We start from the raw sequence: 15,536 nt of genomic DNA on the forward strand, positions 1-15,536 counted from the left end.
CAGTAAATTTTATATTTCTACAGAGAGAAAAAAATTTAGAGCACAAGAGTAGCAGGAAACTAAGTTACAACAAAAAAAATTCAAAAATAAAAAATGACAATTGAAAAGATTCTCGAGACACAAACAATACTTAGGAAACACTTATCCGAACACAATAGTTTAGCTATGGACGATAAGAATATCGCTCAACTAATCAGAAAGCATTTAGCCAAAAATTATACCTCATTATTATTAGAACTTACTCAACAGGATTTAAGGATTCAACCCTTGTGATTAATTAACACGGGTATGATCTTTACGCTCGTCGAATGAATATTGTCCATGGTTGATCCTCTTTTCCCTTCTAATGTTTGGAGGAAACCCTTTTTTATGTGAGAATGTATGATAAAACTTACTATCATCAAAGTATGAGACTAAGTTTGAATCCTTACCAGAAGAAGTTTGTATGGAGGATTTTGAAAGCCTGTTGATAAGATCCTTGTATCCCTCAATTATCAGATTAATGTTGTTCTTCATATCTCCACTGTTGCTTCCACAAACTGGTACCTTTTTCATATCTTGAACATCATTCTTCATATTAGGTTGAAAAGAACCTCTCTCAAATCTTCTTAAACGATTTCTATTATTGCCACAATTAGTTCGAACGTTCGATGAGCATATTGAACTGACCTTCCTAGAAGAATTCACATGGACAGTACTAAAGCCAATAGGTTTAGAAATCCGTATGTCAGTTACACCTTTGAGTATTAAGTCTAAGGTGTGCTGAAGTCGACCAAAATAATTGTCATTCTTCAGTTTGCTCCTTTGTAGAACATTTCCTTTTGAATCACAAAAAAGACATACTTTCTAATCACCAGAGTGATTAGAGTGTGCAGCTTTAGACACATCGTTATAAGATTTCTTCCTTCCATGAGACGTGGTAAATCCATGATCAGTGGAAGAACCAAGATCTTCTTTAGCTATAGGAAGGGTTTGCTGATGAGCGATTAATTCTTACATATTTACTACCCAAAATATATATTGTTGGTGCTTATTTTGGTATTTATTGTGTTTTTGTAGGTAAATGAATAAAATGGGCTATTCCAAGAAAATCGGCTAAACCTAGGATTCTAAGAAGAAAATATGGACTACGGAGTACAGGGGTCGTGGATACTTTTGGATCTAAATGGGATAGGCCCAATTTAAGTTAGTGAAGGAGATGATAGGCTGAAGTTGGTTTAAGAAATTAACATGCTAGGGCATTTTGGTCTCATGGATTTTAGGATGAAGGACTTGGTGATTAGTTCTCTAAGGATTTAGGAGGTATCACGTAAAATGAAAAATCATACTCAATAACTAATGTACGAGGTATGTCGACATGGTGGAGGAAGAAAGGAAACTAAATATCTTTTGCAACTAAAGAAGATTGATTTTGAGCATAATATATACTTCACCACATTAATCATGACATCTGTTTTGGAATTGAGATAATGACAAAATGAGTACTTACATCGTACATAAGATCAGTATGTGCTCGTATAATATTTTATTTCCCATGAAAAGAAAAGCAAGTGGTCGGACATGTGGCGAGTCTTTATTAGGTGATATTGTGTATTCTTAGAAAAGTGGCACACTCCCATTGGACATGACATGTGGAAGAGAATTAAAAGAGGAAGGTTAGATTTTGTTGAAATCTATATATTGATGTTGAGAGCAGGAAACCAGGGGAGTTATTGGAGAGCCGGTGAGCCGGTAGCTAGTTTCACAATTTTTTTTTATTTCTTCTCTTTAGTTTTCTTTATAATAATGAGGAACTAGAATCACATGCTGGGATTATGGAGGAAGCATTGTTCAAATAATAAAGTGGTATTTTCTTATTAATTTATTATTGCAATTTCTTTATGATTATTTGCACTGAACTATAATTGATTATAATATTTTGATTAATTAGTTGTGTTCTCTCTTGATGGTGCATGCTTAGCTTAGAGCTCTTGATGTTCCATACTTGCGATTAACAATTAATATTTTGGAAATCTAATATTGGCAATATCTTAGAATCAAATTGAACGTATGAATTGCATAAATATTGTTGTTAACTGAATCACTTAAAAATTGGTCAATGGTGGAATCCATATTCTCAGTTCTTTCCATAATCTTAAATCTTAAATCAATCTTCACAAGTCCGAGAGAACGACAACCTTCTTACCACTATATAAAATTCGATCATTTGCAGTTTAGCTTATGAATCTGTTTTCATTAGAGAAACATGATTAGAACTAGCCACGTTTTCTAATTTCACGGCAGAATCAGAAGTGATTGGTGTGACGGACTCCACAGAATGACCTTTGTCTTGAATAGAGATATTACTCAATAGTCATTCTATTTCAAGGGCATCTTCTTAGAGTTTAGCCTCGAGTAAGGTTTTGGAAGAACAAACAACAACATTTTCCTCACGAAGAACCTTTAATTGGGAATCACGATCTTTTATCATACCAACCATAGTATTGACCTTGTGTTTAAGCCTATTGATTTCAACTGCCTGGATTCTAACAAGTTTTATAGTCATTGCACTTTCTTGGGCTGGTTCCCATTCTACTTCTGAGTCAGACTCGTCAGTAAGATAATCAGGGTAACACATATCAATACTTGTCTGATTCGTGTGAACTGCATGTTCATCTATATGTAAGATCGACAAGTCTTTCTCTTTCATAGACTTCATAGAACATAACTTTTATTTCTGGTGATGCGTTTGTCAGAGATAACATTACTGTCCATAGAGTCAGATTGCTAAAAACACAGACTTATGATGTCTTAAACGTGTTTGCCTGTTCTGATACCAATTGAAAAACCGAGGGTCTAATAACCACACCCAATATTTTCTTTAGGCAATCTGTACGGACTAACTCCAATACATTTCCAAGAGAATCAACTAGAAAATCAGACACAATCAAGGAAAATACACCCAAGAGTTATATCTCAATTTGTCAAATCAATCTGCAATCAGACAGATAGAAATCTGTGAGCCCGATTAATATGAGAAATAACTTGGATGGTACCAAAGACCAATATCCAAGTGTCAATCAATTTATATCAACAACCAAAGGTTGGATTATCTAATTGATTGAACCACGCACAACCTGTGATATTTCAATTATATAAAAACATAATGCTAAAAAGAAATAACACAGACACCAGAAAGTTTGTTAACGGGGAACCGCAAATGCAGAAAAACCCCAAGACCTAGTACATATTTGAATACCACACTGTATTAAGCCGCTACAAACTCTAGCCTACTACCAATTAAATTCAGACTGAAATGTAGTTGAGCCTTAACCAATCTCACACCTATTAAGGTACAGTCGCATTCCTTACGCCTCTTGAACCACGTCGGATTCTGCGCACTTGATTCCCTTAGCTGATCTCACCCACAACTAAGAGTTGCTACGACCCAAAGTTCAAGACTTGATAAACAAACCTGTCTCACACAGAAAAGTCTATTGAATAGATAAATCTGTCTCCCACAGAAAAACCTACGAGTTTTTATTTTATATTTTGATAAATCAAGGTGAATAGGAACCAATTGATACACCATACTTATATTCCTGAAGAACATCCTAGTAATATCAATCACTTCACAATAATATTAATCGTATGGAAGCGAAACAAGATATTGTGGAATCACAAACGATGAGACGAAGATGTTTGTGACTACTTTTTATCTTACCTAACGGAGATTAAATCTCGAGCAAATCTTAGAGAAGATATTACTCAACACGATAGAACAAAGTAAGATCAGAACACGCAACTACAAAAAAAATAGTTGTAATTGGCTTCAAAATCCCAATGAAGTCTTCTAGTTGTTAACCTATAATGGTTTAAGGAAAAACCTAGGTTAAAGGAGAATCGACTCTAGTCGCAACTAGTATCACACAGGAGGTGTGGGGATTAGGTTTCCCAGTTGCTAGAGTTCTCCCTTATATAGTCTTCAAATCAGGGTTTGCAATCAATGTTATTACTTTGGTAACAAAGCATTCAATATTCACTGTTAGATGAAAACCTGATTAGAGTCAAGCTGATATCTTTCAACCGTTAGATCGAACTTAGCTTGTTATGCACAAATGAAATGTGACTTCATTTAGGTATGAGTAATTGTACCCAAACGTGTGCACATAGTTAGCTCAACAATAGTTAACGAAGTTAGCTATATGAACACTTTCATATCAACCTTGTTCATCTTAATCAGAACTAGTTCAAATGACTCAAATGAACTAGTTATGAAGTTGTTCAATTGTTTATATTATCATAGAAGTATACAACACACAATTGAAGTAAAATCGATTTTGATTCACTTGTATCAATTCATGAACATTATATCCATGGTTTGCAAAAGATTGCATTCCTTAATATAAAAATGTATTAGTTCATGAACAAACCGATTTTAGAACTTAACCCACTCAAGTGTGCAAACGGGTACGCATACCTAAGTGGCCGGACTTAGTCCGGGTTCGCCAGTATGCGAACGGGTACGCATACCTTACAAACTCAGTTGAATATCCTGACATGAACTTACGCCAGTACGCATACTAAGTTCCCGGACTTTCATTAAACCAACCAGTACGCATACGGGTATGCATATTATGGTTCCCAGACTTTGAATAACTTGCAACTGTTAGCATACAAGTACGTATACTGTGCTATATTCAATCAATGGTTAATCGTTCTAAACTCTATCTTAATCATTGAAACATTCTTGGAAGACGGGAATAGTTGTCTCACACAAACTATTAGCTTCGAAGCAATTTTCAAGTGATCAGTTGATCAATACGAAACATTCTGAGTCTACATCAAATGACTGTCTCACACAAATCATGTAAGATGCTACCAGGCGATTTTTACATGATCATCTTTTGACTTTCGTCAAGAATAAAGATGAACTTGGTTAAAGCGAAAGCTTACCAACACATATTTCGAGAAATATGTAAGCGAGTTAAACTCAGCTCGATATATCAAATGTGTATACTATAAAGTCTATATAGCTACACGACTTTTGTCTCAGTAGGAGATAGAATAGAAATAGACTTCTGAGTGATATACGAGTTCCAGTCTCCACATACCTTTTGTTGATGAAGCTCCACAAGCTCTCCTTAGTAGTTCTCCGTCTTCAATCGATGAACGCCGTGAAGTCTAATGCTCAACTACACATTCTATCCTAGTCCGAGACATAGCTATAAGTAGATTAGAAATCAAGACTTATAACTTTGACAACTAAACTTGACAACAAGCTTGAGATAGCAACGCTTGCGAGTTCGGCCGAGCAGTGCTCTAACAGGTGGTTTTAGTATAAACTTTTGTTTTTGAATTTGAATATGGCGAATGTTTAAAAATTATCTGATTTTGGGTTTTAATGGATAACAATGTGAATGTGTGGGATTAAGTTCAAGACCTGTTTCAAATAACTCCTTTTCATAATGCTTAATGGTATTATGATAATTATGAATTAGGTTGTTTTTATGATCTTTGGTAACATAGTTGTGGGTATAATGTTTGTAGGGGGAAAATGGGATTTGATAGCATTTGGATGATTTTTGTGAGGGTAGGGATGGGTTTGGGGGTGAAAGTATTGAGGGATGTCTGTGTATTTAGGATGTGAAGATTGAGATGTTGAATCAATTTGTTTCTTGAGGGAGAATTGTAGTTGTAGGACTGACCGACACCATTGAGAGCAATAGGTAGTGCTAAAAGAGGTTGTTCGTGTAAAAAGCGAAGTATCTTACCTTGATGCTTGTTTCTGATATGATTTGTATTTGTGTTGAGACTTGTGGATCTAGAGTTTCCTCCATTAGTGATTGAAAATAGACCGCCGGTGATTGAATAAATGTTGTTGGTGACTTCAGGGATTTCTCCATTAGTGATTTCAGAATTGAAAGTAGTAGATGTGATAATTGCGTAGCTTTGATTAGTGATTCCATAAGCGAGAGGCATCATTCTAGTTATAAATTAGCATGAACTAGAGATGCAAAAAAGAATAATCAGATGAGTTTCCGGCATGAACTAGCCATTATTTACCGGAACAGGGAGTAACGATAAGAAAAATAATCAGAATATGAGAAATTCCGATAAAAAGAGAGAGATAAAGTCGTATATGAGAGAAAACGCCGTTTCAAGTTAGGAAACTCGAGAGAGAGTTGCACTCATGGCCGGTCAGTGCTCTTTTTTGATCATTAAAATCTCCTTTCTTTACCGATAAAAATCACACTCCCACACGATAAAGAAAAAGGTAGGCAGTGGAGACCGGAGCGCAGCTGGGTGTCAACGGACCAATTTGGACAAGGCAATGTAGGTACTTCATACAAAAGGAGAACAGGCTGCGGGCTTTCTTGCTTTCACTTCAGTGGGGTGTAAAAATCATTTGGATGAACCAAAGTATGTACGCATTTTTAAAACTGAGAACTCATCTTCGCATCATCATCAGCTCCTCTATCCATCGATTGGAGAAGAAGGGATGTTTTGAGAACAAATATTCGAGATGGGTTGTTCTAATATAACTCTTTCGTTACCTCTTCTTCACATCTCTGTAAGTCTGCCCCTCTATATGTTCTGTTTCGTCTTTTTCTCGAGTCTTAGTTTCATTTTTTTTTATTTTTTTTTTGGTTCCACTGGGTATTTTAGCAGAACCATGGGGGTGGTGGCGGCGCTGGAGAGGAGCCAAACATCTTGATAAAACCAACAATTCCTTCTTATAAATGGCGCTTAGTTATCTCATATGATGGCACTAAATTCTCAGGTTTGGGTTTTTCTGTAGAATGGTACAACTCGTGTTTGTAGAGTAGTCTGTATGACATTTTCAACTATGTTGAATGCTTAAGAACTGTGAATACTTAGTCTTAGGGATTAGGCTGGCAGGCATTTTTATGATTTATGATGTTGTATTTGATAATCCAGTGAAACTGGAGGTCTTACTTGCTTTAAACAACACAAACTTACAACTTAAAAAAGACACATCTAAGCAAAACAGTATTGGGGAAACTACCAATAAAATTGGTCTCAATTAACCATGTCAGGACTTATGAACATCACACTATTGCATAGCTACTTACACTCTCAGACTCTCTCATAAACTGATTTTTTGCTGAGAAACAATTAGGGTTCTTTACTAATTACCAAATACTCCTTCCGTTTCTAGAAACGAGTTACTATCACTTTTTCTAGGCTAAAATCAAAAAGTCTAGGCTAAAATGAAAAAGTGATAGTAACTCTTTTCTAGAAACTGAGGGAGTATCATTCATAGCTTGCTCGACTGTTGAGGAAGATAACTTATCGCGATCATGTCGTCATAGATATGAAGAGGATTATTTTGATTGAAGAAAAATTCCTAAATTGTTATCCAGAAGAAATCTGATTAGAGGAGAACATTGAAGTTACGCAGTAGTGTGTTGTGATTAAGTTTGAATGTTGTAACTGGAGACTAAGTCTACCAAGTAACTGATGATAAGAGCTGTGCGGATAGTTTCCTAAACTTTGCAGTAGTTAGAATCAGTGGTTTGTTTTTTCAAGTTGTAAATAGTTGTGGTTCAAGCAAGTAAAAGAATCGGTTTCATCGAATTATTAACATCTCATATTACCTGAGGAGTGAAAACATCTATTGCTGATTGATGTTATCTTGATGCCAGCCCGATGTTTACATTATCACATACATACATATGTATATATATATATGTCGAGACAGGTCTCTGACACAGTTGCTAGTTATGTTTTAGGATGGCAGTATCAGGAGACAGTGCCAACTGTTCAGTGTAACATAGAAAAAGCTTTAATGCGAGCAACAAAGCTAGAGCGCAAGGACCTTTGCTTGGTTGGTGCGAGTAGGACAGACGCTGGTGTTCATGCATGGGGTCAGGTATGTTTTTCTGACCTTTTTGAAGAATGGAAAGCATTTCAATAACGAAGAAGCCTGTAATATATACACTTTTCAGGTGGCACAATTTCTTACTCCTTTCAACTATGAAAGCTTGGATAGCATTCATGCGGCAGTCAATGGTCTTCTTCCATCTGATATTCGTGTGAGAGAGATTAGTCCTGCTCTGCCTGAATTTCATGCTCGTTTTTTCCCAAAGAGCAAAATTTATCACTACAAGATATATAATGATGCTGTCATGGACCCACTCCAGCGGCACTTTGCATACCATTACACTTACAAACTTAATGCTGTTGCTATGAGGGAAGCTGCAAATCACTTTGTTGGAACACATGATTTCTCTGCATTTGCTAATGCATCAAATAGAGATGGTGTGGCAAATCCTGTAAAGCATATTTTCCGTTTTGATGTCATTGAAATGGTAATTCACATAACTAATAATACTTGTAAAACCCACACTATGTTCTCTCGCGCCAGTTTAATTTTTCATTTTCCAATCTCATCAAAGGCTGTAGGTGTCTTTGAACTGACATACAGTTTTGTTCAGGGACCCCTTTTGCAGCTTGAGGTTGAAGGCTCGGGTTTCTTATACAGACAAGTGCGAAACATGGTAAACATAAAACGTTGAGCTATTTTTATTTATTTTGTTCTTCAAAAAAGTTGTGCTGCTCTAATATTTATTTATAGGATAAAAAGCTGTTCAAGTATTATCCTTTATTTGTTTACCATATATCTTGCAGGTAGCGTTATTGCTTCATGTAGGTAGGGAAGCAATTCCCCCTGAAATTGTTCTCAAGATTATGGCTACTCGAGACCGAAGGGAACTTGCAAAATACGCTTTGTCTACTCCACCTCATGGACTGAGTCTTATGTCTGTTTTGTATAATGAAGAGTTGCTAAAGCCTCCCCCAGATTCTCCACCAACTAGTTTTGGAAGATATCATACAATAACCCACTGTAAGCTTCCTTTCTATTGAAGAGACATACATGTAATTTTGCTAGCCCATGTATCATCGCCAACACTTAGAGGAAGTAATAATAGTATATGAAGTTCAAATTTTGGAGAAAAAAGAGCAATAACTTTTATTGTTTCTTATATAACAAACCATGTGCGAGAGTTGCAAAGTTTCTTATGAAATTGTTGATACTTTAACTTAAAAACTGGAACGATCCTCAGGTATGACGAAGCAATAGTACTGAGCGCCTTGAGCTTGGGTTTATAACCTTATAAACCTATCTATGTATTACTTTATAGCTGCTATCTAGGAAGATTGCGTCTTCTTATTAAGTCATGGTTACAGAGAAGGGGTTACATTGTGGACATGATCTGAACTTTGATCAGTAGGTGGGGAGGTAAGAAGTACATCAAAGTCACTAAGAGTCCACTCAGCCATCTCATCTTTGTTGCTGACATAAATTTCTGTTCCCATATCAATGGAAGTCCATATTCTTTTAGCAGGAGTAGTTCCAGGATCCTGCAAAAGGAGAAGGAAATTAATTATTATTATTATTATTGAGTTGTTCAGTTTTTTTGAAGTGCAGAATGTAGAAACTGACCTGATAAAAATATAGTCTGCTAGAAAGGCCGCCAACATCGAGTTCCCAAGTTTTCGGGTCTCCAACCCATCCTTGTCCTTGTTTTGTAGGATAACCATATTTAGCCCAAATTGGGTGTGGTAGTAGTTGAACCAGTTCTTGTGCATGAGGGTTGCTGTAAGGATCACAGAGACTAACCGGCTTCTCTAGGTATTTAGCATTCCCAGGAGCACAGTAATAATGGTAAGCTGAATATGGGAAATTTGCAGTGTCATTTCTGTAGATCTTTTTATCATTTGGATCGATATGAAATGGCGGGCAATTTATTAGATTTTTAGGACTGCACCATGCTGCTGTTTCAGGGTTGATGATCATCTCGCTGTATCTAGTTACATCAGTAAGAACATCTCCATCACAAGGAGCTCCGTTGTTCTTCCAGCAGCTTCCAATGTCTATCAGGTAAAACTGGCTCTGGGGTCCTCCCCCTTTCTTCACATCCAGGGTCACTCTGACTTTAAAATTCGGCGATTCTGGGAGCTGTAAATGAAGGTATTTTCTTAGTTATAACATTCTACTTTTTTCATATTGATGGATATATTGAGAAGATAGTGATTAATTGTATACTATTAGTTATAAGAAAAACATTAAGAATATGAGTTAACATCCATACCTGCTTCATCATTCCTCTTGTGTCATAGTGATAACCGCCGGAGAATCCTTTCGTTGCATCAGCTCTTAGATACAACATCAACCATGGATATTTCTTTGTTGTCTTGAGTTTATGCTTGAAAATCCATTTCCCTCCAACATTCTTCTCCCACACTACTTCGAAGAATGAGATCCCATCGATCCCTTTTCCTATATCAGAACCAAGATCGTAAGTCCCATTAAAACTTCCTCTCATTATATTCTTTCCAATGAAACCTGTTGGTTGATGATACAAGAGAGGTTGGTTCATGCATCCATCTCCAAAGCAAGGGAACCTCCCTGGCTTGAAAGGGGCTGCTTTTTTCCCATTTTCAGGGCATAAACCAGACATAGTATCATAGTTTCCATTTTTTCAGCATCACCATCCAAAACTGCCATGGATTTGAGGTATCTTTAACTTCACATAATGAAGCCAGATACAATTCCTTCTCCACTGCATAAAGGTCTGTGTTGTTTAGAGCTTCTGGGCTCAAACCTAGGAATTGATGTCCAACCCCTAGTTTGTTATCAGCTTCAGTCACTTTATGCTTTAATGATGAGCCTGGCCAAAAACACAACAACAATCGTAGCATATCTATCAGATGCGATCAGAAGACAAAAAAGAAGAATACAGTTGCTTGATGCAGTTCTGTAAAATGAATCTGATGCAAAAGAGACACAATACATTAAGTGCTGTTGCTCTACACATCATATATCAAAATATCAAACTAATAGTGATTTTACTTTGCTGGTTTTGGATTAACTAAAAGCTGGGTGATAAATGAAATGCAGGCCAAGATTAAACAGAAAAGAAATAGACCATAATCATCTTTTTTGTTGCTTGTTACGAAATGCTTCCTAGAGAAATCAAAACAGTCAGCGGCTCTTGGACTTCCCATCTCAGGAGCTTCTTGGCCAACTTCATTGCAGAAGTTCCATGCTTCAAATGCTACTCTCAATCCATCTCTTTTCATTCCTGGGTCTCCCAAAGCTGATGTATAACGTTGTTCTGAACCAAAGCAAGTTTCAGAAACAAGTGCAAGTACCATGAAAAACAATGCCATAGTTTTCTTCTCCATGGCTAGGTTTGAGAGAGGATCGACAAGTTCAGAGAAATATGATTTCATTCACATGGATTTGAGTACAGCGAATGCTTCACGGCTCACATAATTGAAACAGTTTCATTTAGAACACATCATTTTCTTTTTGGCTTTTTGCTCAAATGAATTTCATTGCGTGCTTTTTCTATAACTAGTATGTGTACATCACATTCTGGTGCACTAATTCATGTACTGGCAACAAAGAATCTGATCTTTTAGAAAGCCATTTGGATTGGTTGTTTAACTTTTACTGTAAGGCAGAATCCCTTTTAAGTTCTTGGTGGATGTCATCTTAGCCTGATAGAGTAGGGTATACTAGTGGGTTTGGGGTCATAAAACGATATTAAGTTGAAACTTGACAAGGCACCAACCACTGAGAAAATGAGAAGTAACAAACTGAAAAAGATGCACATTCTAGCAGTTTACAGGAAAGAAACATCCACTGGATTCCTTTACCAACTCTCCATTTCCTAATATATGTTTAGATTGAGAAGATCTATGGTTCCTTCAAACAAACAAAAAAAATCTATAGAAGTTATCTGATTGGATGCTGATCTTCTATCAATATACGAATACTTACTGATGTAACTTTCATTTTTTGGAACCCTGATTGTAGATGCAGATAAAATGCACGTGAAACTCAGTAGCGTGATCAAATTTATACTCAAGCTAGTAATTGGTGCGAGCAATTCTACCATTCTGTCTCCTGATTTTTGAGAGAGAACTTTAAAAAGGAAAGAAAAAACCCTGAAATTTCTACCCTCTTAGACTGCATTTAGAGCAAACTTACTATGAATCAGTGAATCACTTGTGTATTTATTATATGTGTATCCAAACTAATTTTGATGACAGAATGAACCAAATAAGTTGGATAGAAACTGGAACAGGTCAAGTTTCCCAACCAATTTGCAGTCAAACAAGACCTTTGAGCTGATATATTAAGCTGTTTTTGTATGTATGTATATATACAACAAATGAGAGTCCATCTCTGCAAAATTGGATCACAGATTTTTCTATACATTTATAGTATTGTATAACATTAAACGAATATACAGATGGTCTATGATGCAGGCTTGGCTAATTCGTTCTCTTCACATGTACTCCCATCTCTGCCCGTGGAACAAAGATAATCCGGCTTCAACCATTGAGAGAATACTGGTTCAGTTTGTATTCCTCTTTATATGGATCTTTGACTATCCAGTAACTCAGGAAGTGTGATCCTCCCAGAGTTGTTTGGGTCAATCTTATCAAACTGGTTGCAGATCAGCAATATATCTTTCTCATTGATCTTTCCCATCTCTTTGAGTTTGAGTATCACATATTCGGATTTACTGAAACCAAAATTTTAGACTAATTAGTATTTGGAAACATTATGCTTGTATTTGCAAAGACAAAATTGTAACATGTAATATTGTACAAATGATACGGACACAAAGCAAAAAACTGTCGAAATGACTAAATCTAGTACTATCTTTTTTTTTCTGATCGACTCTCGAAAATGTGAATCTAGTACAGTTATCAATCATATGGAGTGAACTAAAAGATAACCTTGTGATAATGTCATAAGACAGTTCCCAATGCATGGTTATTTCGAAGTTTTCGGGTTTTACTTGTGAACTAATGTTTTCACCTAAAGCATGTTCAATGTAGAATCCAGCGGATCCAAGAAGTATATGCGTGATCTCTGCTAAGTTAAACTATAGTAGCTACTATACCTTGCTAAAAGATTATATTGAGATGAAAGTTAGCAATGTACCAGAAAAAAGAGGAAGGTTTTACATTCAATGTAGATGCACTACTTTGGAGCTGGAGCAAAAGCTATCAACACCGAAAACTATTAGCATTCCGTCGGAGTTTAATAACAGAACCTCATGATCGAAATCTCTAAGTTTACAATAATGAATAACAGCTTAAACATGCTGGATATTTACATAGTAAGAATCCACATGGCACACGATTCCAATTTCGATAAAAATTCATCTTAAACTACTTGTATAATCACAAAGGTTTGGGTTCCTTGTAGGCTCCCTACACAAGCTGAGCTCAATCACGGGTTTGACTATTCACTCGATAAATCAGGTCATTACTTGGTTGTACTGCCGCTGTAAAATTTAGGCTCTAATATAATCAAGTTAAGAGTACTACTCTCAAGTTTGTGTCTACCTGTGCTACTCATCCTAGTTTTTATTGATTACGGCATTTAGCTTCATGGTTATAGGATTCCTAACATGCTTTTCATATAACAAATTATCGGTTTAATCCAAAAAGTGAGTAAAGCATCAGAACACAAAAGAAAAAACATAAAAATTCCGAACCTGATAAAACCATTGTTATTGATATCAGCTGCAAGCAAATCTTCAACTGTAATCTGTCTATGCAAAACCCACTTTGTCATACTTCTATGCCTTTTATCAATCCTTAACTCAGCTAGATATAGAAATGCTCTAGCAACCGCCAAAGTCGATGACAAAAGCCAAAACGATGCAAACAATCTTCCTTGTAATGTCTTAAAAGCTCTATCACCATACCCAACAGTTGTAACAGACATGACTGACAAATAAATCGAATCAATCACATCTAACTTCTCAACAAAATGTAAAACCATTGCACCCATTCCAATACACATTATAACAACCACAAGTGCTAATCCAACCTTCATTCTTATCCTCATTCTTCCTTTTTCCACATCAAAAATGTAATTCCTCGCAGAAAACTTTTTACGGGAACCATTAGCCTTGCTACCCATATCCACACGGCTATTTGCCAAAATCAAAGTTTCTTGCAAATCTAATGCATAATTCAGCACCCCACTTAGCAATATATCTATAAATCCAAACCCCACTAACACAAAAACACAAGCAAAGATTTTTGTTGCAGGTGTCAATGGTGCAATATCACCATACCCAATAGTACACATAGTAACAATACAGAAATAAAGTGCATCAACAACAGGGTGTGTTTCAATACCAGAGAAATTCTCTTGATTGAATGAATATATAGTTACACCAAAAATCAAATAAAAAACCAATAAAAAAAATGCTTGTCTAACCATTGAATTTTCAACTAGTTTTGGTTTCTCTGCCAAGGTTTGACCTTTGAAATCTCTCATAATAGCCATAGCTGGAGCAGTTCTTGATCTTGTAAGACCATGCTTTACCCTCTCAGGTGGTGTATATTCATCATCTGCTGATGGGTCCAGATGATGTGATGATGAAGATGATTGTAAAAGAAATGGAGCTTCAAGATCTTCAAAAATAACCTGGCTTATAATAGATTGAGGTGGTTTGAACTGGATTTCTTCATCAAGGAGATGATTTTCTACCTGGGTTTTTGGTTGTGAGGCTAGTAGTGATTGCCTTTCCATGGAAAAGACTAGAAAAGAAAAGATTTTTATTCTTCAGAGAGTTTTGGGGTTTGGATAGAGTCCAAAGAAACAACAAGAAAAGGGGAGAGATGGATTTGTGGGTGTAGAGGGGTCTATGAAGAAACATAAACACTGTGTGAGTTTTTAGTTTTTAGATAGAAAAAGACAAACACAATCACCAACCAACAGAGAGGCTTTTAATTAGCAAAGGAAACTGAAACTGAGTTTGTATTATTAAGGTTGGTGGTGGGTCTGAGTGTGTGGCAGTTTCCGACGTAGAATCTTGATTATTTTTCCGGTGATTGGATTCTGCAGTGGTTTCCTTCAAAAGACCTAAAATATACAGGTACTACTGTATATGGTTAGAGATCTCGAAGAGTGATTTACTTAAAAGACCTAAATATCTCTGACACGATATTTATTGAGCGAAAATGGCTGATGCGATATCATTATTGCAGGCTTTAAAACATTTTTTATCATCTGAGAATGGTAGTTTTTTCTTTTTGTTTTTTTTTTATAAACGAGAATGGTAGTTGGATACTTGGAATTTTCTTCCCGACCAGGACAACTTCAGCCGGATGGGTCATTTAGAGACTTAGTCAACATCTTGGACCAAAAAAATCCCACAAAACCCTGAATTTGATTTTCGTTTTATAAAATGATCTGAGCAAAAATCTGAAACCAATATCAAACATAACTTGAATCAAAAATCCACTTCATCTAATTTTTTCATAAAAATAATTTCGTAAAAATTATATTTACTGATTTTAAACCGCAGAAAATTGATTTACACGACAAACAAGTGATCATAAATACATTATAACCATTTATGTATCACGACTACGATAAATTGTTAATCTTGATAAGAAAGTTTGACTTCTTAGAAATAGTGCTTGTTAGGTCAACCGATTTTCCTTTTAATGTTCACAATCAATCAAATTTAAACATAGGGCTA

General features: G+C 35.9%; 2 protein-coding genes and 1 pseudogene across 5 annotated transcripts; 1 reads left to right on the forward strand and 2 right to left on the reverse strand.

Annotated features, from left to right (window-relative positions):
- Positions 1-6,403: 6,403 nt before the first annotated feature.
- Positions 6,404-9,085, forward strand: LOC113347040 (tRNA pseudouridine synthase A 1-like). Of its 4 annotated transcripts, none has more exons than XM_026590615.1 (6): positions 6,404-6,553; positions 6,649-6,763; positions 7,737-7,876; positions 7,953-8,315; positions 8,442-8,504; positions 8,635-9,085. In XM_026590615.1, the coding sequence occupies exons 1-6, from the start codon at positions 6,506-6,508 to the stop codon at positions 8,869-8,871; spliced, it is 966 nt and encodes a 321-aa protein (XP_026446400.1). In that variant the 5' UTR covers positions 6,404-6,505; the 3' UTR covers positions 8,872-9,085. The 4 variants fall into 4 exon arrangements, with proteins under 4 accessions (XP_026446400.1, XP_026446401.1, XP_026446402.1 ...); XM_026590616.1 differs by having other exon boundaries at positions 6,411-6,553; positions 6,652-6,763; XM_026590617.1 differs by having other exon boundaries at positions 6,423-6,553; positions 7,745-7,876.
- Positions 9,086-9,152: 67 nt separating this feature from the next.
- Positions 9,153-11,404, reverse strand: LOC113347039 (annotated as a pseudogene).
- A 680-nt stretch (positions 11,405-12,084) lies between these two features.
- LOC113347041 (two-pore potassium channel 5-like) lies at positions 12,085-15,050 on the reverse strand. Its single transcript, XM_026590619.1, has 2 exons — positions 13,533-15,050; positions 12,085-12,548 (listed from the first exon to the last, which is right to left on the reverse strand). Exons 1-2 carry the CDS (start codon positions 14,579-14,581, stop codon positions 12,395-12,397), a joined length of 1,203 nt encoding a protein of 400 aa, XP_026446404.1. The 5' UTR covers positions 14,582-15,050; the 3' UTR covers positions 12,085-12,394.
- Between the last annotated feature and the right edge of the window lie 486 nt (positions 15,051-15,536).

This window comes from Papaver somniferum, chromosome 2 (genome assembly GCF_003573695.1).
Source record: "Papaver somniferum cultivar HN1 chromosome 2, ASM357369v1, whole genome shotgun sequence".
Classification (NCBI taxonomy): Eukaryota; Viridiplantae; Streptophyta; class Magnoliopsida; order Ranunculales; family Papaveraceae; genus Papaver; species Papaver somniferum.

Bases quoted from the DNA above. Each gene is read 5' to 3' on its own strand.
- LOC113347040 (XM_026590615.1), top strand. From the start codon at position 6,506: ATGGGTTGTTCTAATATAACTCTTTCGTTACCTCTTCTTCACATCTCT. The intron at 6,554-6,648 runs GTAAGTCTGCCC...TGGGTATTTTAG, and splicing joins TACCTCTTCTTCACATCTCT to CAGAACCATGGGGGTGGTGG. The intron at 8,505-8,634 runs GTAAACATAAAA...TATATCTTGCAG, and splicing joins ACAGACAAGTGCGAAACATG to GTAGCGTTATTGCTTCATGT.
- LOC113347041 (XM_026590619.1), bottom strand. From the start codon at position 14,581: ATGGAAAGGCAATCACTACTAGCCTCACAACCAAAAACCCAGGTAGAA. The intron at 12,549-13,532 runs GTTCGGAATTTT...TTTTGGTTTCAG, and splicing joins AATAACAATGGTTTTATCAG to TAAATCCGAATATGTGATAC.